We start from the raw sequence: 23,878 nt of genomic DNA, 5'->3' as shown, positions 1-23,878 counted from the left end.
ACCCTCCACACGGGGCGTGGAGTCAGGGCAGCCCCCCTGCCTCAGACGGACGGGGTCTCGGTGGTGAAGGCTCGACCTGCATTTCTGAGAACTGTCAGGCTCTCACCAGTGTGAGGAGGGGACGCCACATGCCGAAACAAGGAGGAGCCTTCACGGGCCCCAGTTCTGGCACCCGACTTTGACGTGCGCGCGCACACACGCCAACACACGGACACGGGCAGGGTCAAGCACCTGCACTAAGTGCAAACCGCCTCACTTACAAAATGCCCTTCAGCACGGAGTGTGCCGGGTGCCTGGGAGAAAGCGAACAGTCCCCAGCTTCCTGCCCGACACGGGGATCTGGGCCCCCTCCAGGGAGACAGAGGGAGTCACCTGGTGGAAACCCCTCTGGGCGGCCATAAACGTGACAGGGGCAGCCCGGTGGAGCTTCTGTGGGTGAGGAGGCCCCAGGAGAGGCGGGAGGCAGCACCGTGTCTGGAGACAAGCAGACAGATACCCGCGGAATTGGGAGGGAACCTCGGGTGCCCAGAACCCGGCCCGGGCCTCCCGCGACGCGCCCCGTGCATCACGGACCACAGGCTCTTCCTGGCATCGCTCGATTAACGCTCCAGCCTCGTGAGGACACAGGGATCGTTACTTTTCTATTTTCCAAGTTAGGAAAGCAACATACCAAGAAACCTACAGGTTTATGTTTATAAGTAAAATAAAAAATAACATAAATAAAATAAAAAATTAAACTTATTTTTTTAAAAATTTTAACCATCAACAGTGAAAATAACACCAAAGGGGCTACATCAATCACTTCAAATTCTTTCCAAGATGCATCATGAAGAACAATTACTTATTTAACTTAGGAAACATTTTCTTTGCATTTTTTAAGCAATCACGTTACCACTCGTTTTAAAAAAAAAAAAATCAAAATTCAATAATAGGGTTTGGCTGAAAACTTTATAGAGACAGTTTGGGAAAGTCCATAAGAGGCACACGAAGGCTACAGGCAGGCCACTGTTCCCATGGAGAAAGAGTAAACACACACACACACTCTGGAACACGTTTGGGGATCCTGTGTGACGAAGGCCCACCTGGGGCTTGACTCTACTTCCTTCCTTCACAAAACAACATGGGGTGCTTCTCGGCCACACGGCGCCCATTCTGTCACATCTCCAAACTACTCCTGCGTTTCCAAGACTCTGGGCGGTAAATGCAGCCACTACAGAAAGGGCTGCTTACGCCACTGCGAAGGCCACGTGCCACAGCAAAACATATTGCCGCTGACACACACCGCAGCGCGGACGAGCCCCAAAAACATCAGGAAAGGAGTCAGACAAGGAAAGGCCACGCGGGCGGGGGGGGGGGGGGGGGGGGGGAGATGGTTCCTTCATAGGAAGGTCCAGCACAGGCCAATCTGCAAACAGACCGTAGACTCGCGGTGGCCAGGGCTGGAGGAGGAAGTGAGGGTGAGCGCTAACAACATGGGGCTCAACACGGGGTGGTGAACACAATCTACAGCTGGCTGTGGTGATGAGTCCACAGCTCTGAGTTTGTACTAAAACTGCAAAGGACGCAATTCAGGTTGGTGAACTCCACGTATCTCGGTGAAGCTGTTAAAACATACTGATCACACTCCCCACATGAACTTCCAAAACTAATTTTATACCATTTGGGGGTCTGATTTATCTTTGTAACACTTAGAAATCTAGACTTTTGATTTTAGAAACACACAGTCATTTCTCAAACATTTCACGGCAGGCTAACCACTGAAAAGACCAGGCCACTGATTTTCTTCCTTATGTGTTTTTAAAAAATATTTTTAGTATATGTGCTGCCAAAGTGAGCACTAAAAAAGATTTTTAAAGAGGGCAAAACATATGTCAATCCACATGAAGACACAGGATATAATTTTCTCAGAAATAAAGGCTCTGGTTGACATAAAATATATCTAAAAGTAACATTTTATCCAAAAAATAAAAGGAACACTTCTCAACCTGTGAGGCAAAAATCATCCCAATATGAAAATCAAAGACACCACAACTTTATGGGGTGCCTGGGTGGCTCAGTTGGTTAAGCATCCACCTTTGGCTCAGGTCATGATCTATCTCATGGTTCATGAGTTCGAGTCCCATGTCAGGCTCTGTGCTGACAGCTCAGAGCCTGGAGCCTGCTTCAGATTCTGTGTCTCCCTCTCTCTCTACTCCTCCCTTGCTCATGCTCTGTCTCTCTCTCAAAAATAAACATAAAAAAAAAAAGACACCACAACTGTAAAAGTACAGACCAACATCTCTCATGAACATAAATGCAGAATCCTTAACAAAATACTAGCGAACCGAATCCAGCACTATATAAAAAAGAACCCTACACCAAAGTTAAGTGGGATTCATCCCATGAGCGCAAGGCTGGCTCCACCGGTGAAACCCAACGAGAAACACGACATTAAGAGAATAAAGGGCAAAAACCATAGATTTCAAGACACCAAAACCACAAATCCAGCTCACTCTCAAGACTGAAAACAAGACACAAAAAGTCTGAATAAAACAGGTACCCTGAGAATCTCCTCTGATGAAGGGCAGCTGTCACAGCTGGGGGTGGAAGACGGGTAACAGGCTGCAGCACCTCCACTCGGCACTGCAGGAGGGACGAAAGGCACCCGGACCAGAAAGGAAGAAGTAAACCTACATCTCCGTGCAGGTGACGTGATCTCATATGCGGAAAAGCCCAAAGGACGCATCAAATGACTGGGAACAACAAACAAGCGCAAGGGCACAAGATGCAAGATCGACAGAAGGCCCAACGGCATTGCTCTAGGCCAGCAGGGAACCATCTGCTCACGGAAAGAAGAAACCAGTTCCACTTACGACAACAGCAACCCCTAATAAAACGCTCAGAACAACAGAACCACAGCATTAACGCTCGTCATCTGAAAACAGCAAAACGCGGCTGAAAGAAATCAAAGACCTGAACGCGCGGACAGACTTCCAACCTCACAACCCGTGGAGGTAACATCGCTCAGGTGGCCTCACCCCCCCCCAAAGTGACCTGCAGAGTCAAGGCTGGGCCCCAGAACCCTACGGTCCCCGAACACCCAAGCCCTGACAACGAGCGAGGTTGGAGACTCATGCTTCTCGACACGGAAACCTACAAAGCTGCAATAACCAGGGGGCAGCAGGGGACAGACGCACGGACCAGCGGGACAAAGGAGCGGCCCAGGGTCAGGCCCCCATGTGGCGTTCTCGGCCCCCTGGCTTGCTGCTGGGTGCCGACACGGTCGGCGGCGCTCTCACCAGTCTCTCCTCGTCTCGAGCCTGCCTCTTCTCCATGTCGGCCCGGCCGGGCCTCGTCTCTGCTCTCCTCCTTGCGTCCTTGTGTCCTTCCCGTGCAGCCAGCCTCGCCTGCGAGCGCTTTAATCCTGCCTGCTGCTGTGAGGAACTCTCCCCCTCTGTTGGCTCCTGAGCCTGGGCGGGCTCCACAGCGGAGGTCTGCGTGCCCCTTACCTCCTTCTCCCTCTCCATCTCCGCACGCTGCTTCTGCACATCGGCCGCCAGCTGCCGCTGCACCTGCTCCAGCCTCGCCTGCAGCTCCGCCACGCGGGACTTCTCTTCCTTCAGCTTCCTCAGCAGAGCGCGATGCGCCGGGGCCTCCTGTGCTCGGCCGCTCAGCTGCTCCGTCAGGAGGCGCTCGTGGCGCAGGGCCGTGGCCAGCTCCAGCGACCGGTCCTTCTCGGCCTCCAGGCTGCGCCGCAGCTCGGACAGCTGGCTCCGCTCCTGCGCCAGCAGTGCCTCACAGCGCGAGGCCTCGATCCGCAGCTCCTTCTGAAGGTTGTCCTTTGCCGTCTGCTCGTGCTTCAGTGCAACGCACAGTCTATTACTCTGAGCGTGCTGCTTCTCCAAAGAGAGTCTTAGCTCCTGTATCAGGGAAGAGATGGGAAAAAGCAAATCAAGAGAAGTGTCAAAACCATCTTCCTGCCCCAATTTCTGTTCATATTATTCAACCTAGCAATTACGCTTTTTTATCCCACAGGTACAAGAAAACCATGTAACAATTCTTCTGTTACTTTGCCATTTTTATTCAGGGATGAAGTACTTTCCTGAAGCAGTGTTCAGTAAATGCACACCTTCCCTAGAACCACAACACCCTGGACACTCGGACACGCGATGTTTTCGCCAAGCCACAGTCCCCGGGTGGGTGAAAGACGCTTTTGCCCAGCCCTGGGACTGAGGAACACAGAGCACCTGCCAGACCCGTGGCCATCAGAGATGCCAAACAGCATGCCAATTCACACACACAACCTCCACTGCACAGAGAAGCCGGGTCACCGCCATTTATGCAGCCTGACACGCACTTCTGAGGCTGTGCTCCGTGCGGCCAGACAGCGGGAGTTGCGAGCACCCGTCTGTCACCACGAAGACGCTGCTGTACCGCAGACGCAGGCCTGCTTCACTGCTGTTACACCCTGCCACCAGGCACGTGACCACAGGGAGACGGGGCGCTGGGCCCTGTGAGGAGCTGCGCTCCCACCCGCCAGCCCCACTGCCCCCCACCAACCCCCCCACCTGCCAGCCCCGCGCCCAGGCACCTCCAGGGTCTTGGAGCTCTGGCCCTCCCTCTGCAGGTGCTGCAGCTGCTCCTCCTCCAGCCGGCTCTGCAGGGCACGCTCCTTCCCGCGCTCGCTCTCCAGCTCCTGCAGTGCGGCCTTCAGGTTGCTCTCTTTGCTGTCCAGCACAGACCTGTGCAGGAGAGGCAGTGACACACCAGGCCGCGGCGCCTATCACAACACGCGCACACGCCGCGTTCCTCGACAAAAGTGCGGACAGAACCGGGGAGCCAGGAGGTGCTGTGTGGGAGGGGGGTTAGGGCCCCCACCTCAGCTGGAGGACCTCCTTCTGCGCCTCGCTGAGGGATGCCAGCAGCCTCTCGTTGTCCTGTTTACACTCGCGGAGCTCAGATCTTAAGTCTCTGACGACGGTCTGCTCTACCACCAGGAGCTTCCGAACGCTGCTGGCTTTCTCTTGCTCTTCGTTCAGTGTTTTCTGTACGTCACTTGCTATACGTTTTTCCTGCTCAACCTTGTAGGCCAATAACTCAACTGAGAAAGACGTTAGGGGACATAAGATACCATTACTCGTGAATCCCAGGTGAGCTGCACAAATGATTTCACAAACTGAAGACAAACCAGTACGGAGAGGGAGATGTAGTCACTCTCAGGGAAAATGAGTTTTCCAGGCCGATGGCCAGGACACCGGAGGCTCACTCCCTCCAGGCCTCGGGGCACCTAGAGTCGTGCAGGCAGAGTGGCCGTGCAGACCAGAGGATGGGACGTGGCTCCCCAGGGCCAGCTGTTCAGGTCCGGGGTCTCCTGGAGGCAGGAGTGAGGACTGAGCCGAGATGGACGTGCGCGAAGACCAGGCGTGACCGTCTCCACAGTCGTCCTAAATCGCCACCTCACCCATCAATCCAACACTTCGTGCTTCCCAACAGAGACTGACTCGACCCTAGCAGCTTCCCCAGAGAACTCTCCCAAGACTTAGCAAAGAAATAACCCTGGTTCTCTACAGTCTCCCGGGGAAAAAGGAAGGGGAAGAGACGGTCAATCCTCCATGAGGGCTGGCACTACTCCCACACCAGAACTCAAAGACTGGAAGCTACACACCAGTAGCCCTCACGCATTTAGATGCAAAATACCAGGAAGTCCGGCCCAGAAATGCTCACGAGGTAATGCAACATGGCCCAAACACAAAGCATTGCAAGGCCTGGCCCATCATTCAGCACCCAGCACTAGGAAGAGAAGGGGCTGTGCAGGTGGATGAAGAGCATGTGCACAGACCACTGCTGGCAGCCTGTGTGAGGGTGTGAGGTGGAACACCTCTCCTATGGCCGGACGCCTGCCACGGTGGCACGCGACGGCCTAACCGGAGCAATCAGTAGGAGGAGGTGGCAGATGGAAAGGAGAAAACAAAATGCTTTTTATCCAGAGATGATGTGAATATCTATAAGAAAGTCCCAAGGAACCTAAGTTAACATAAACGCGTACAACAGGCTGCTTAGACCTAGTGCAAGCCCCAGGGACTCCCAGACACGGTCCTGCTGGTGCCCAGCGCACACACCAATACAGACCCCCCGCTGCCTGGGCGGCGCCACAGAGTCGCTCTTCCAGGAGTTCTGTGAACTAAGAAATGCCGAGGCCGATGGTCCCCATGCCCAGGGACGCGGACAGACCAGCCCCAGTGCTGGGCAGCGGGAGGGGCGGCGCTCACCCTGCCTGCGCAGCTGGTGCTCCTGCCGGCTCCCGCGGGCCTCCGCGCTGGTCAGCGCCGCACACAGCTGCTGCAGCTTCTCCTGGTTCTGCAGGTGAGTCATCCGCAGCTGGGCGCGCAGAGCCTGGATCTCGGACAGCAGGCTGCTCCGGTCTGACAAGCGAAGGTGCTCCAAGGACTTTTCCTGCAGGTATCCCCGGAGCCGGGGTGGCAAAGGAGGGAGAGCAGGGTCACAGACATGGCCACGTGGAGGAGCACCCCCTGGACGGGGGAGCAGGGAGCACGTCCCAAGGGCGGGGGAGGCTGGGCCAGGCCAGCATCTCCAGGCACAAACAGCCCACCGTCCACAAATTCTTGCTTCCAGCTTCATGGGCACAAGCTTGGGGACCGAGCAAGAACAAATTCACAGGACAAAGGTGGCCCCTGGGGACCTTCAGGCCTCACTTGCACCCCGGTCTGTGCCAGAGGCTGCTCTGACCTGCCACAGACCCTGCATCTGGACTCTAGTGCCCTCTCCTACAAGGGACCTTGGGGAAGCAGGGCCCCCAGGGCCCTCACAGTGCCGGGTTCCCACGCACAGCCTGGGCCAGACCACTTAGCACCACTCTGTTTTCAAGGAAAGGCAGGATATTTCCAGAATAGATTCTATTTGCACACAGACAGGACCTCCTCCTCAGTCACTACCACACTCCAAGGTCAGGGGAAACACAGGGACCAAAATTCACCGTCAGTGGCTCTGGGCACTAAATCGAGGCACGTGCTCACCTGCTCCTGGACCACCTTCTCTAGCCTCTGCAACAGGGAGCTGTGGTCCCCGGGGTCAGAGCCGCAGGGCCGGGGCTGCAGCTCGGCCCTCAGCATCTCCCGTTCTTTTCCAAACGCCTCCTGAACGATCTGTAGAAACTCTCCTCTCCAGTCGAGGCACATGTCAGGAAACTCCTAAAATATTGGAGCGAACAGTTCGGTGTTTCCATAAATGCACCCTGCAGGCTGAAGCAGACCACCCAACAGAAGGCCACGACCAGACCAGGGCACGAAAAGCCAAGCCCGCCATCGTGAACGAAGAAGGTGCTGAAGGAGACAGCAGGTAAGACTGAGAAAACGTTGGCAGGCAAACCTTCTTCCCCACCGCTGCTCTGCCAGGCCCTGGGGCAGGTGCCCGCTGACTGGCCGCTCCCGCCCCCACTGTAGGCCTGGGCCTGGCACTGCCCTCTTGCCCACCGCTCCCGCCGCCCCCTGTGGCCTTGGCCAGGGTTCAGCACCTGGCTCTCGCTCTGTGCCACCCCGGGTCCTTGGTTGCGAAGTGGGCACTGAGACCCTGTGGGCTCAGGCCCGGCCCCACGTCCTCCTCCCACTGAGCCCCGCCACACATCCTCCCATGGCCTCTCTTGCCCTTACAGGGCTGGAATGTGCTGGCAAACATGACTGAGAAGGTGACTAGCCAGCACGGCCCCCGTGTCCACTGACGACCCTGTTGTTCCCTTTATGCCACTCATTTGGCCAAGCAACTCACTCAAAGTGCTCCATGCCCACAGCCTATTTTCTTTCAGGCAGAATGCCACCATACCTTCTCTCCCTTTAGGAGTGTGGGGCTCGGATGCCTCCTCAGGGCCGGGATTGCCTCCAACAGGCCAGGGCCTTCCCTTGGGAATCGCTCAAGGGAGGCACTTGGCTCGCCCTTGCTCAGGGCGCTAGGCGGCCCACGGTACTCGGACAAGGCCAGTATGTGGTGGCTCTCATCACACACCATCTGTAGCAAAGCCTGCAACGGGACATGCATTTCAGAAAGAGGGAAAAGGAGCTTGAAGCTGATCATGCATTCAGCACCCTGCCCACCACTCACGAACGCTCACTAGAGCCACCCACACAGCACTCCCATGGCTTGTATCAAAGAGCAGATTCTGCTGTTCTGTGAGATTTTCAAACTTTCCTCCCCCGTAACCTTCAGAGACTGCTAGAAAACCGGTTTGAGGGACAATTTCTGCTTAAGCTGCTCCAAGGGTGCCCCACCAGGGTCTGCACAGTGGATGCCACCCCTGCCATCCCTTGACTAATGCTGGGTGGGGCTCATGGTGGGGCCTCCCCAGAGCTGCCCCCAGGTTGGGGGCAACACGGCGTCCAAAGTGACCATGACGGTCCTCACTCCACGTGCAAAGATTCACTCAAGGGGCATGTTAGGCCTAAACTCTGGAGAATAGATGGGAATAGATGTCTCAAACAGGGAGGTATGAAAGTAGCAACGGGAAGCTACAACAGGGTACAACTATTTAACCAGAAATAGGTTTTGCTAGGACTTTAATGATGGGACCCAAAAAAGTAAAATACTAACACAAAAGTACAAAACACCCAAACTCCACGTTACGCTTACCTTAAGGACAATTCTCTTTAAATTTTTTTTTTTCTTTTTTTTTTTTTTTTTTAAATTTTTTTTCAACATTTTTTATTTTATTTTTGGGACAGAGAGAGACAGAGCATGAACGGGGGAGGGGCAGAGAGAGAGGGAGACACAGAATCGGAAACAGGCTCCAGGCTCCGAGCCATCAGCCCAGAGCCTGACGCGGGGCTCGAACTCACGGACCGCGAGATCGTGACCTGGCTGAAGTCGGACGCTTAACCGACTGCGCCACCCAGGCGCCCCAAATTTTTTTTTTTTCAATGTTTTTTATTTATTTTTGGGACAGAGAGACACAGAGCATGAACGGGGGAGGGGCAGAGAGAGAGGGAGACACAGAATTGGAAACAGGCTCCAGGCTCCGAGCTGTCAGCACAGAGCCCGACGCGGGGCTCGAACTCACAGACGCGAGATCGTGACCTGGCTGAAGTCGGCCGCTCAACCGACTGCGCCACCCAGGCGCCCCAAGGACAATTCTCTTTAATAACCCTAGAAACACTTTTACTTTAAAAAACCTTCCGTTTGTTAGACGCCAGGTCTAGCGGTCCAGATGGCGGCCCCTGTGGGTGCGGCTGGAGGTCTACGACCTCCTGCATCCACCCATCCACCCTCATCCTCTGCTTGCAGAGACAGGGAGGGCTGACGTGGCTGCAGGTGACTGTCACTTGCCACCTTTTCAACGCTCTCCTGATAAACGCAGAAAGAGCACCAGTGGCAAGGGAGGTACTCTGCCCGCACCTTTCCGAGAGCAAAGCTTCCCATGAGGCCACCGCATCCCTTCAGTGATGTCACAGGACCCCCCGGGTCCGATGCTGGCTGGGGCCTGGGGTCTGCAATCGGTTTGGACCTTGGGTTCCACAGATATAACCACTGGGTCCAAGGAGGTTCCAGAACCCTGTCCTCAGGACTGGCATTCTGTTCAGGGACCTGCATCGCTGTGACCAGCCCACCCTTCTCGTGACCTCCCACGTCGGCCTGTCACTCGGGTGCCCCTGTCTGCTCCAGCTGATGCACAGTGCGCCATAGGCCAATCACTCACCCCCATTCATAGCTGCTTCCAGCAGGGCTCCTGAGGAGTCCAAACTCAGGGACCCCCCCCCCACCAGTATCCCCAGCTTCAGGGCCCCCAGAGCCGTGACCACACCGCGGTCCTGAGACTCAGCCCCTGCGGGCACCACTCTGCCTCATGGGGCCAGCTCTCAGACGACTTGACTCTTGGCGCAGTCGTCCCTCACGGTGAGCAGTGTGGCTTCACGCTCCAGAAACACAGGTGGCAACTTAAACCAGAGTGACCTGAGAAACCTCCCAGAAAATACCCAGACATCAGGAATACTGAAGTCGCCGGTTCCGACTGAAGCGAACAGAGAACTGCAGGCTAACTTCCCAGCATCCACGCAGCCCCCTGCAGGCAACCTCGGTTGCTTCGCAAAAGGGCTCCAGGGCAAGTACTGGGCTTCTTTCTGGTTTTCCTTTTTCAATCACCTAGTGTTAAACCTCAAAGCCTAAGTACGTAGAATTGTCATCAGAACGTTTATTCCTTAAAAATTACAAACTCCTCTAACATGAGACTGCCTGGATTGGAAACACTAACAGAACATATCTTTAACATTCTATGTCATGTAGAAAATTAAGGAATGCAAAAAAGGAAATTAAAAAAAACAGCCAAATTGGGGCGCCTGGGTGGCGCAGTCGGTTAAGCGTCCGACTTCAGCCAGGTCACGATCTCACGGTCCGTGAGTTCGAGCCCCGCGTCAGGCTCTGGGCTGATGGCTCAGAGCCTGGAGCCTGTTTCAGATTCTGTGTCTCCCTCTCTCTCTGTCCCTCCCCCGTTCATGCTCTGTCTCTCTCTGTCCCAAAAATAAATAAACGTTGAAAAAAAAATTAAAAAAAAAAAAAAAAAAAAAAACAGCCAAAAAACATACTCCCATATCAAAAAAATTTTTGAGAGAGAGAGAGTATGAGCAAGGGAGGGGAGGCGGAGAGAGACAGAGAGAAAGACAGAGAGAGAGAGAGAGAGAGAGAGAGAGGGGGGGGGGGGGGAGAGAAATCCCAAGCAGGCTCAACACTCAGCATGGAGCCTGCCCAACACGGGGCTGGGATCATGACCTGAGCCAAAATCACGAATCGGACACTTAACTGATTGAGCCACCCAGATGCCTCTCCAATTTCAATTCTTAAAGGAGCAAGATGCACACAATTTTGGAGATTTTACTTAACATCAAAATCATTTTCTTTTGATGACATTGTAATAGCAATGTAACAGGAATGTTTTCACCATGTGAATAAAACACAACAGTGACATTGTATTGGTTTGCTTATTCAGCCAAGTCTATGCCAGTGGTTTTGACGAAAAATGATTCATTAAACTGGTGAGAGAAAAGAAAACTTATTAAAAGTTCTGGGTGATGGAGGCGTTAACCAATCTTACTGTGGGATCACTGTGTAAACAACGTGTGTGTTAAACCAACACACTGTATACCTGAAGCTTACACAGTGTCACATATCAATTAAAACTAGAAAAAGTGTTTTTAAATTCTGCTCCCAGTTCAGCTGCAGCAAGCTGAGTGTGGCTTCTCTCCTCCCTCCTCTGGTGAGAACCAGGCTCTGACTCCAGGGCACAAGGGGCTTTAGCTCTGTGGAGTTTGGCTGTGAGAGGTCACCAAGGGCCCAGCTCCGTGACCTGGGGACCAGCAGCAGTGGGCGAGCGGGGCTGCGGCAGGTGGTTCACACAATGACTCCCTGTCAGCAGTGGGTCAGTATGAGCCCAGCTCGTCAACGGGGCCGAGGACGGCTGGTCTTGGTGGCCGTGTGACCAGGTCTACCAATGAAAGACGGGGGGTGAGGGCAGGGGACGGGAGGGATATTCCTGGAAAACAGCCTCAAAGGAAGCACTGGGCCCATGCTTTGCCTGACCCTAGAAGTGCCACAGGCTTCCTGTTGGTGGCACAGGGAAGGAATGAGCGAGTGCGGGGACGCTGGTGGCCTCTCTAAGTATACACTTGGAGCCAGCACACCAGGAGCCAACTCCCAGTATGGTCCAGTGATAAATGTTGTGTGCCGTTCAAGCCAGCTGAGTCAGAGCTCAGGCTGCCCATCAAAACTGCCCGCACTGCTACACGAGTGCAGATAACCTTTCTTCTCAAGTGTCAACTTCAGGGACACACAGAAAAGAGCGGAGAGCAGAAGGCAGAATGGTCTAGGCCCTGAGGACACAGAGACAACCCCTCCTGAGCAGCAGCTCCCACAGCAGAGAGTGGGCTGGGCTCTCCAATGTGGCCCCGCAGCCCTGTGTCAGCAGAGTGGGTCATGCGGTCCCTGCTCCGCTGCTCGGTCCCAGGCAGGCACCTGGTGGAGGGCGGCCCAGTCACGAGCACAGGCCCCAGTTGTTTTAGGAAAGGCTAAAGGTCAATCTCCAAAACCAAACAAAACTTACAACCACTTCTCCCCAGAGGGTCATGCACTGTGATACCTGAACTCAATTCAGGAAGATTAACCTTACTTTTTGCCTTTTGTGATTCACCACAACAGCCACCCCTGAAAGTCCCGTGCGCTGTGCCGCAGCAGGTGCAGGAAGAGCTGGTCCTGCTCTCGGGACCCCAGCGCCCGAAGCTCCCACAGCCCTCCCCTACCGCCCCACCCCCCCACCCCCCCACCTGCCATGCTGGGCTCTCGCCTGGGATACCTGATCCCAAGCTCCCCACGCCAGCAGCCTCTCCCCCTATGGAAAAACGTTAGAGCACAGCGAGACCCCACGCAGCTGGCCCTGTGGTGTGACGCACGCACCCTGACGTGGCACCCACAGGGCAATCACGGCGGCCGCACACGGAGGCCCATCGACACCGCGTACCCTGCTCCCGCCAGCCCTTACCTTCACTTGTTTCGGATGGACTTCCTTCTCCTTCATGGCTTCCAGCGGCTGTCGGAACCTTCCAGAGGCGGGAAGCAGCACCACAGGACTTGCTGTGGGGGCATCGAGTCTTCCCGAACCTTGGCTCAGCATGTCTCCAAACCCCGAGCCATCACCTAAAAACACAGCACAAAGTCAGGGTCTACACTCCAACTCTCTGGCAGTGTACTGGGGGACACCCTGCAAGTGCCAGAGATGTGGCCAGACCCCTGCTTCATGGTGCCACATGAGGCCCCGGCCCCGAAGACGACATCAACAAACCACCAAAGACGGCAAAAACATGTTTATAAACACCTCAGACTACACAACCACACAGATGGAGAAAAAGTTTTCACGTTTACCCTGTTAACACCTGTGACTCCAACATAAAACCCTTCGTGGTACCTTGGTTCATGTTTACTCTTGTGCAGAAGTATGTCTCCTTATTCCCCGAAGACAGGACAGAGCCCGCAGGGCTCACACGGCAAGCACCTGCAGGGCCCGCCCAGCGCACCCGGAGGCGGCTGTGCAGACATGGAAGACGCCAGCCCGAGGCCCCCGTGCAGGCTGCGGGACGAGCAGCAAGCGTCTGGCCAGGAAAAAGTGAACACGCCTGATGGGGTGGGTGGAGACCAGCCCTGAGAGCAGCCAGCCTAAACTGGAGAGCCCTCAACAGTCTAGCATCTGAGACACCAGGAGCTCCTGATGGGAGGGGCCTCAGAAAGGAATGGGACACCGCTCAACAGCATGCGGTAGGTCCCTGAGCCTGCAGCCCGCCGCCAGTCCACGGAGACCTGGAAAGCGGAGGGGGGCATCCTAAGAAAAGCAGGGTCAGTCCTCGCAACTGCTTCTCCGACTGGCGCCAAGCTCGGGTGGGCATGAGGGGCTCAGTGTCCCCAGCAAGGCCCCTCTGAGCACAGAGCTTCCAGTGAGTTGCTGACGACTGCCCTGCTACGAAGCCGAAGGCCTCAGACACGCCAAGGAACACTCAGACACACAAAACAACGCGAAGCAGAGACTCAAAGAGCTGGAGGAAATACAAAAAAGGCAGCAAACACAAGAAAACTTCAGAAAACCCAGAATATCTTCAGAGAAGTAAGAGAGAAAATATTATTCGTAAACAAGGAACGGAAGTTTCAAGAGAAAGGAAAAGAGGATGAGAAAGAACAACTCTTGGAAATTAAGACACAGCAGAAATGGGAGCATTTGATGTGAAGATTAAGGGATAAATTCTCACAAAGCTCTTTAACAAGTAAGAACGTAAGTACAAAGAAGTGGAAACAGAAAAAATGAGAAAATAAGAAAATGAGTCCAGTGATTAACAGGAAGTATGGCAAGATGAGAGCCACAAGGAAGTGACCCACATCCCAGGAAGAAGGAAGACGCACTCAGGGCAGAAGGACTTGTTCCCGGTAAGCCGGCAGCGCTGCGCCCAGGTGCTTGGCGGCAAGGGACCACCGTGGTGCTGGGTGACATCAGGGTCTGGATGGCAGGCAGGCAGGCAGGCACTCAGGAGTCTGAAGGAACATGACTTGTCACCCATGAGTCTGCACCAAGCCCAAACTATCAACAAACATCAAGAAGGTGCAGACATTCTCAGAAAACCCATCTCACACATGCTTTTTCTGCAAATGCTTCCAGAGAACACACTTTGTCAAAACTAGGACCACCAAGGAGGGACATGGGGTCTGACCAGGCAAGCAGAGACAGCACATGAAGGTCAGGTGGGCAGGTGAAGGTCATGTGGGCAGTGCATGCCCATGCCTACAGACAGCATGGGCAGGACCCGTGATGGAGAACAGGAAGAAGCAAGGAGAAAGGAAACCAGCTGTCTGGGAGAGGACCCTTGGTCCCAGAAGGTCTGTGGGAATCTGACAGGGGTGCTCAGAACACACATGCTCTGTGGTGAGGGGACGGAGCGGGACAACGGGGCCACCTTAGAAAAACAAGGAAGGAAAGTAGAAGAAGTTGGCAGCCAGAAGTTTCAACATGTTCTGTAACCAGCAAATGTGACTTAGAAATCTGTGTCAGAACAAATTTCTGGAAGCTGAACGTGGGCATCCCCAGGGAACAGTGGTTCGGAGTGGGGAGGCTGGAAGGCACTGTGCAGAACCACTCCGGGCACTTACTCCATGGAATAACTCAAAACTGAAATTAAAACGTTGCTGGCCCTATTCTGCACAGGCTGAAGCGTCCATGAACTGTACTTCACCTCGGTCTAGTTTTAAAAGGCACTGAATTAAGCCAATGATGACTTTTTTTAAAAATGCTGAAACATCTCCTGAAGCGATGGACTTATAAAAAGCCAACAATTATAGAAAAAATTACAAGGTTACAAGGTCATGACTGGCAACTATCCTAATGATGACGCAGGCAACAATCATTACTGGAGGCTAACACTGGTGTGTCTGAGTCTGAGAAACAAGAGACCACAGACATGGTCTCCAAGTACATCCCCGCTCCCTGACACCGAGCAATCTAAAAGGAAAACTCAGAATAAAATCTGGCAGACACCGCTGCCAAGGGGTCCACGCTGGCGCCGCGCACCGTCTGCCCTGATGCCCCAGGAAGAGCACGGCGTCACCGTGCGCGCTCTCAAGGACCCCCATGCCGACGACCCCGCTACAAACATCCAGAGGGAGATGCAGGAACCGCCGGAAACGTGAGGGTCTCCTCTCGGGGCCCACACGGCACAGCCTCCCTCCCGTGCAGGGCGCCAGTGAGGATGTCTGGGTGTTGAGTGCAGGGACCGCACTCCACGAAGTGCACAACCAAGCTTTCCAGAGTAGCGCAACATCAGGCCTTCAGGTGCCACTGAGCACAGAGGACAGAGACGCAGACGGGCACAGCCAGTGTGCATGGCAAGCGTGGCGAACGCCAAGCTGGGGGCCTCCATGCTGTTCTGTCCCCTAAAACCTTAGAGTTAAAAAGACTGACTCACCATTATCACTTCTGCTGTTTTTTCCTTCGAACCCAACAGGAGAGGATCTGGGCTTTTCTTGAGCATCAAGAGATGTTACAATAAAATCTTCAACATCTTTCTCCTGTTCAAATAGGCAGGTTTTTAAACGGTCGTCAAATAGTAACTTAATACATCACAGAACTAAACTGGTCAGAGGGAAACTTTCTAAGGTCTGAATTTATCATTTACCCATACAGAACCCAACACATGTTTCACACTTGTGGACCTAATGAAATCACGGGCTTTAAAGAATTTAAACAAACCCAGCCACAGTTCTCTAGGATTATTTTAAAGAAGTCAACAGCAAATATTTCAGATTAAAGGTAATTTTTATGGTAGTGTGTATGGTAATATACGTGTATCTCAAATAACAAAGTCCTCTGTTAGTTGGTTTTTACTGTATTTAATCCAGGATATACAAAATCTCAAAATTATTACGTAAGAAGGTACGATTTATCTCAAAAATAACTGTTTTTGAAATAAATTAGTATTATATGTAAAATCTATTAAATATGAACTACAACTCAAAATAAATCCAGGAAACAGATTCCAGCCAAAGAACCTGAACAAAAACTACACAGGAAGACGGGTTTACGACTGTACTTCTCGAGTCCACACTGGTGAGTGTGCGCAGGTCTGGTGGGAGTGTCTGAGTAGGACTGATGCATGGCACGTGTTTGTAAGAATAACCGAAGTCCTAATTATTCACATTACAATGGACTGTGGTTGGCGCTGCGGAAAGCTGACCAGGGGATTGTCGGGTGCGAACCTACACCTGGCCCACAGGCCCTGTCAGGAGATGAACCAACAATGGCCGCAGCTATGATACTGTGGGCCCTGCAAATACATTCCCATGGGAACATGCTGGGGCCCTGGGCATCCCACAGACGCTGAACCGGGGCACCACCCAGGGATGAACACTTACCACGGCCGTCCGCTGCACATGGTGGTCAGTGGAGGGAGCCCTGTCTACAACCAATGGAGACTCTGCCCACCTGGAGGCCTTTCCTGCCGCTGACCCGCCCAGGTACCAAAGCAGGTCCAACTCATCAGCCTGAAGTGAGGCACTTGTCCTGTCCTGCGCAGAGGCATCCAAGCTCAGGGCATCTGAGCAGGGCGTCAAGGGCAGGCTGGGTGCAGGCTCAAGGGTCGAGTCCTTCCTGACAACCTCAGGTGAGCTCCAGGAAGACAGGTCCATTGCCCTGAGTGCGTTCTTCACGGGACCGGGCTCCTGGGTATGGGTTAGGTCATGGGAGCCACTGTGCAGGCTCACTTGTAAACAAAGTGATCCATCCTGCAAATCAACCCTATCTTCCATGGGAACATTTGGCATTTCATTTCTTACCAATGAATCCTGATTTCCACTAAGGTCAATTAGATCACACGTGGTTTTGTCAATATGAAATGCATCAACAAGAGGCAATTTGTCAGTTTCTTCACCATTACTGGAACTGTCACTCAAATTATTTTCTAAAGCATGTGAAGATGCCAATGGCTGCTGAAATTTGAAATCCTCTGTCTCACTGTTCTGGAAGTTCACAGAATGCACCAGACGGTTCAACTTTTCTTGAAGTTCTTTCACCTGACTTATGAGACCAACTTTCTGCAGCTGACAATCTTCCAGTAGTTTTTCTTTATTCTGCATGTAGAAAAGAACATGTATAAAGTAAAATAATTGAATTACAGAGTCAAGTATTTATCAGCCAATTTCAAAGCTGTCTGAGCAATTAAGAATGAGCCTCCATGATGAAGCCCTCGGGTCCTTCCAACTCTTGAGATTTCAAGCTTTTTTAATTCCATGAAAAACAGAACCAAAGCTGAGAACTCTGCCTGCAAAGTGAATGCTGCAGAGGACTCTGGGAAGGTGGCCGAGCAGGAAGCCCCAGGAACCTGTCTCCCACCTGGGCACCAACGGCACCGGCAGCACCTTGTCTGCTCTAACTCTGGAGTCTGTCCGAGGCTTGCAACTTCCAGGGGGAGGCTTGGAGGGGAAACTGCAGCTCTCAGCATGCAGCAGCCACCCGTCTCCCAGCCCCAGCCCCTCGGCAGGCTGGTGTGCACCTACTCATGGAGCAGCTTACACACAATGTGTGGGAGCCACGGTGGGCATAGGACTATCCCACAAATGGGGGTGGGGTGTGTGTGTGTGTGGGGGGGGGGGGGGGTCTGTGCTCCCGCCGCTGCTTCTGATCTGGAAGGTGCAAACATGTGGGAGACCACTGTCATAGCCCCTCCCCCTCTGGCTCAAGTGACCTGCAGGAGATTTAAAGGGCTGGTGATCCTTTTTTCTACCACAGCATTTTTCTCTGTTTTCTTTCTGGGGAGAAATTAAAAACTAGAACATTCAAAGACAACTGCATACACAGAAGAAATTAGAGGAAATTACATGTGCCCAGGCAAAGGTGCAGGCTAAGAAAAGATCTGAGAAGACCTGAAGTTTACATCTTAAGCAGATCCTCAGCACAGAGATAGCATACAACAATTAAAAAACAAGAACAAATAAGGGGCGTCTGGGGGGGCTCAGTCATTCAAGCATCTGACTCTTGATTTCAGCTCAGGTTATGATTTTACTGTTTGTGAGTTCGAGTCCTGCATCAGGCTCTCTGCTGTCAGCAAGGAGCCTGCTTGGGGTTCTCTCTCTCTGCCCCTCCCCTCCTTGCACACTCTCAAAATAAATGGAAATGATGACAACTGAGGAAAAAAAGATTGAAAAAGGTGAATACAGACTGACACCCCTGGGACACCAGCAAGCATACCAACATATGCATTGTGGGAGTCCCAGAAGAGGAAACGGTGGCGGCTGAGAGACTATTTGAGGACATAATGACTGAAAACGTCCCAGAATTGATGAAAGACATGAATATAAACATCCAAGAAACTCAACAAACCCCAAATATGATGAACTCAAAGAGACACATACCAAAACATATTATAATCAACACTATACTAACAGAGCACTAACAGAGAATCTCGAAAGCAGAGAGAAATGACTTGTCACATACAAGTACCCTCGAAAACATCACCAACAGATTTCCCGTCATAAAGTTTGGAGACCAGAGGACACTGCATCAATATATTCAAGCGCTAAAAGAATATCTGTCAACTCAAAATCTGTCAACTCAATATGAAGCAAAACTGTCATTTAAGAGTGGGGAAGAAATTAACATAGTCCCAGATAAATAGAAGCTAAAGGAGTTTGTGACCACTACACCTGCACTGCAAGAAATGCTCCAGGGAGTGCTACAGAGTGAAATAAAAGGTCACTAGACAGTAACTCAAAGTCATGTGGCAAAATAAAGATCTCAGTAAAGGTAAGTGCATGCATAATATAATAAAAGCTAGTCTACCATTTTGTACACCCGAAACTGATAGAACACTGTACGTTAATTATACTTGAATTTCTAAAAACGTTTGTTCTATTGTAATAGTGCTTTGCAACTCCACGTTGTGCTTTCATCACGATTTAAAAAATACATGTTTTTTATGGGGCGCCTGAGTGGGTCAGTTGGTTAAGCGTCCAACTCTTGATTTCAGGTCATGATCTCACAGTTCAGTTCATGAGATTGAGCCCCATGTTGGATTCAGCTCTGACGGCACAGATCCTGCTTGGAATTCTCTCTCTACCCCTCCCCAGCTCATGCACATGCATGCTCTCGCTCCTGCTAAAAAATATGTAAACTTTAAATAAATACATAATAAGAGACATTTTTTTTAAAAATTGTCAGTTTAAAAGTTAGTGTTATTGTTAGCTTTAGTTTGTAATTCCACATTTTTTCTATATAACTTCAGAGATTAATGGATTTAAAAAAAATCATTAGGAGGTGCCTGGGTGGCTCAGTCAGTTGAGCGTCCGACTCTTGATTTTGTCTCAGGTCATGATCCCAGGGTCGTGGGATTGAGCCCTGCATCAGGCAGAGCCTGCTTGAGATTTTCTTTCCCTTCCCTTCTCTTTCTCTCTCCCTCTCCTTCTAACCTTCTCCCCCAGCTCACACATGCTCTCTCTCTCTAAAATAAAAATTAAAAATTAAAACCTAGGGGTACAAAAATTAAAAAATAAAATAAAAATAAAAATTGGCACCTGGGTGCCTCAGTCTGTTGAGAGTCTGACTTCGGCTCAGGTCATGATCTCATGGTTCCTGGATTCAAGCCCCACATCAGGCTCTATGCTAACAGCTCAGAGCCTGGAGCCTGCTTCGGATTCTGTGTCTCCCTCTCTCTCTCTGCCCCTCCCCCACTTGTGCTCTGTCTCTCAAAAATAAATAAATGATGGGGCGCCTGGGTGGCTCAGTTGATTGAGCGGCCGACTTTGGCTCAGGTCATGATCTCGCGGTCCGTTGAGTTCGAGCCCCGCATCGGGCTCTGTGCTGACAGCTCAGAGCCTGGAGCCTGTTTCAGATTCTGTGTCTCCCTCTCTCTGACCCTCCCCCGTTCATGCTCTGTCTCTCTCTGTCTCAAAAATAAATAAACGTTAAAAAAAAAAAAAAAAAAAAAAGTTAAAAAATAAATAAAAATTAAAAAACCCCAATCATTAGTTTGTTTTGAGGCACACAGGTATAAAAATGTACTTGTAACACCAAAAACCAAAAGGGTAGGGACAGAGCTATAAAGGAGCAGAGCTTTAAAATTTTTTTTTTTAACATTTACTTATTTTTGAGACAGAGAGAGAGAGAGAGAGAGAGAGAGAGAGCATGAACGGGGGAGGGTCAGAGAGAGAGGGAGACACAGAATCTGAAGCAGGCTCCAGGCTCTGAGCTGTCAGCACAGAGCCCAATGTGGGGCTCGAACTCACGGACTGCGAGATCATGACCTGAGCCAAAGTCGGGACGCTTAACCGACTGAGCCACCCAGGTGCCCCAGGAACAAGAGCTTTTATATGTGATTAAAGTTAAGCTGGTATAAATTCAAGCCAGAGTGTTATAATGCTGGATGCTAAATGTAATCGCTAACATAACCACAAAGAAAACAGCTATAGAATATACACAAAGAGAAATAAGAAAGGAATTTGAACATTTCACTATAAAATATCAACTGAACACAAGAGAATACAATAATGCAGGAGATCAGGGACAAAAAAAAAAAGCTGTAAGGCATATAGAAAACATACAGCAAAATGAAAAAAGCATGTGACTCCTTATCAGTAATTACTTCAAATGTAAATGAATCTCTCCAATCAAAAAGAACAGCAGAATGGATAAAAACACATGATCCAACTGGCTATGAGAAGCTCACTTTACACCCAAAGACACAAACAGTTGAAAGTAAAAGGACAGAAAAGGTTATTTTGTACAAACAGGAACCAAAAGAGAACAGGATGGTTATACTAACATCAGACAAAATAAACTTAAACCAAGAAAGGTTCTAAGAGACAAAGGAGAATAAAAAGTAAATAAAATCTCCCAACAAAACAAAGCCCTGCACCTGATGATTTTACTAGTGAATTCTATCAAACATTTAAGACAGAATATCAATCCTTCTCAAACTTTTCCAAAAAAATGAAGAACCCAAATGGGTTTCCTGGTAGATTCTATCACATATTTAAGGAGGATATTATATATAATATATTTAAGGAGGATATTATATTATATACTAATTCTCTACATTGTCCTTTATATGACAGAAACAAAGAGAACTGCTCCTGACTCACTGTACAAGGCCAGCATTATCTTGATACTAAAGACAGAAAAAGACACTACAAAAACAAAACTACATACCAATTTCCCTTATGAACATTGATGCAAAAATCCTAAAAGACTAGCAAACAGAATCCAACACCATATTAAAAACATCATACAGTGTAACCAAGTGGCACTTACTCCTGGAATGGAAGTATAGTTTAACATAAGAAAACCAATCTATGTAATACACTACGTTAACAAAATGAAGGAGAAAAATATCACATGATCGTTTCAACTGATGCAGAAAATGCATTTGACAAAATGCATTTGACAGAAAATGCATTTCACGATAAAGACATTCAACATACTAGAAACTACTTTAACATAATAAAAAACCATATGTGAAAAAGACACACCATACATCATACTCAATGGTATTGGACTGAAAGACTTTCCTCTACAATCAGGAATAAGGCAAGAATGCCCGCTTTCACCACTTCTCTTCAACACAGTACTGGATGTTCTAGCCAGAGTAATTAGGCAAGAAAAAGAAATAAAAGGTGTCCAAATTGGAAAGGAATGAGTAATATTGTATGTTCCAATATAATATGATCATAAATAGAAAACAAAGATTCTACAAAAAAAGCCCTGTTAGAATTAATAAATCAATTCAGCACAGTCACAGGATATATAAAGTCAACATCCAAAAATCAGTTACATTTCTATACATGAACAATGAACAATCCGGATAGGAAATTAAGAAAACAATTTATAATAGCAACAAAAAAGAAGAAACTAATTAAGAATTCACTGAACTAAAGAGATGAAAGTTTTGTACAATGAAACTACAATATATTGCTGAAAGATATTAAGCAATATATATATTATATTATATATATATATTATATATAATATAATATATATATTATATATAAGCAACTGAGAACACGTTTCATGTTTATGGATTGAAAGACCTAATACTGTTAAAATGTCAATACGAACCAACAATCTACACATTCAATACAATCTCTATCAAAATTCACTTTTTGCAGAAATAGAAAAACCCAACCTAAAATTCATGTGGGATCTTAAAGGACCCAAAGAGTCAAAATAATCTTGAAAAACAACAAAGCTGAAGGGCTTACAACTACTTAATTTCAAAACTCATAATCAAGCTACAGTACTCAAAACGGTGTGGTACTGGCATAAAAACAGACATATAGACCAATGGAATAGAGAGCCCAGATGTATATCCTTACATACATGGTCAGGTGATTTTTTACAAGGATGCCAAGACCATTCACTAGGGAAAAGACAGTCTTATCAAGCAAATGGTGCTGGGAATACTGGGTGCCCACATACATGCAAAAGAATGAAGTTGGATTGTTTTTTTGTTTTGTTTTTTTTTTTTTTTTTTTAAATTTTTTTTCAACGTTTTTTATTTATTTTTGGGACAGAGAGAGACAGAGCATGAACGGGGGAGGGGCAGAGAGAGAGGGAGACACAGAATCGGAAACAGGCTCCAGGCTCCGAGCCATCAGCCCAGAGCCTGACGCGGGGCTCGAACTCACGGACCGCGAGATCGTGACCTGGCTGAAGTCGGACGCTTAACCGACTGCGCCACCCAGGCGCCCCTGAAGTTGGATTGTTAACTAACATCACATACAAAAATTAACCCAAAATAGATCAATGACTAAAACATAAAACCTGAAACTATAAAGCTTCCGAAGAAAACACAGGACAAAAGGTTCTCAACATTGGGTTTGGCAATGATTTCTTGGATATGACACAAAAGGCATGGACAACAAGAGAAAAGACAAACTAAACTTCAGAAAATTTTAAAAATTTGTGCCTCAAAAGACACCATCCAGCGTAAACAGGCAGGGCAGAATATGAGAAAATATTTGTGAATCCTACACCTGATAAGGGATTAATATCCAGAATACACAGAGAACTCCTAAAACTCAACAACAACAAAAAAACCAACCTGACTTTAAAATGAGCAAAGAGGGGCGCCCGGGTGGCTCAGTCGGTTAAGTGTCCCAACTGCGGCTCAGGTCATGATCTCACAGCTCACTGAGTTTGAGCCCTGCGTCAGGCTCTGTGCTCTCAGTGTGGAGCCTGCTTTAGATCTTTTGTCTCCCCCCCTCTCTCTCTGTCCCTCCCTTGCTCACACTCTCTCAAAAATACATAAGCTTAAAAAAGGGGGGGGGGCTCCTCTAAAAAAAAAAATAAAATGAGCAAAGAACTTGAATAGGTTTTACTTCAAAGAAGATACACAAATGGGCAACAAGCAAATGAAAAGATGTCCACTATCACTAATCATTAGAGGAAAGCAAATAAAAACTATAATGACACACTTGAAACTAACAGAACACTATATGTTAACTATACTGGAATTAAAATTAAAAATTAAAAAGAAAAACAACACGATGAGATACAACCTCACACCCATTAGGTGGGCTACTATAAAGACACACACACAACACAACACAACACAACACAACACAACACAACACAACGTAACATAACAAACGTGGCAAGGACATGGAGAAGTTGCAACCCTCTTGCACTCTTGGTGGGAAGGTAAAATGATGCAGCCACCATGGAAAACAGTATGGAGATTCCTCAAAAAATTAAAAATGGAACTACCATATGATCCAGCAATTTCACTTCTGGATATATATCCAGAAGAACCAAGAGCAGGGTCTCAAAGAGAGATTTATACACAATGTTCACAGCAGCATTTTTCACAATGGCTAAAATGTGGAAGCA

The 23,878-nt window shown here is 49.6% G+C and overlaps 1 protein-coding gene across 11 annotated transcripts in view; it reads right to left on the bottom strand.

Annotated features, from left to right (window-relative positions):
• Positions 1-23,878, bottom strand: part of PCNT (pericentrin) — a 137,404-nt gene that overhangs the window by 15,347 nt on the left and 98,179 nt on the right. For 9 of the 11 annotated variants that reach the window (XR_009262421.1, XM_058732326.1, XM_058732329.1 and 6 more), the window contains 9 exons: positions 16,414-17,127; positions 15,468-15,570; positions 12,509-12,663; positions 7,816-8,010; positions 7,014-7,187; positions 6,249-6,432; positions 4,858-5,080; positions 4,571-4,721; positions 3,279-3,899 (listed from right to left, as the gene is read on the bottom strand). Coding sequence is in view for 10 of the 11 variants with exons in the window: in XM_058732326.1 (XP_058588309.1) it covers positions 3,279-3,899; positions 4,571-4,721; positions 4,858-5,080; positions 6,249-6,432; positions 7,014-7,187; positions 7,816-8,010; positions 12,509-12,663; positions 15,468-15,570; positions 16,414-17,127 (2,520 nt within the window). In the remaining variant the exon portion in view is untranslated. The remainder of the gene's footprint in view (positions 1-3,278; positions 3,900-4,570; positions 4,722-4,857; positions 5,081-6,248; positions 6,433-7,013; positions 7,188-7,815; positions 8,011-12,508; positions 12,664-15,467; positions 15,571-16,413; positions 17,128-23,878) is intronic. The other 2 variants (XM_058732327.1, XM_058732330.1) reach the window with 1 other exon arrangement.

This window comes from Neofelis nebulosa, chromosome 5 (assembly GCF_028018385.1).
Source record: "Neofelis nebulosa isolate mNeoNeb1 chromosome 5, mNeoNeb1.pri, whole genome shotgun sequence".
Taxonomy (NCBI): domain Eukaryota; kingdom Metazoa; phylum Chordata; class Mammalia; order Carnivora; family Felidae; genus Neofelis; species Neofelis nebulosa.
Note: the sequence above shows the minus strand (reverse complement) of the source record. Positions and strands in the feature narration are given on the sequence as shown.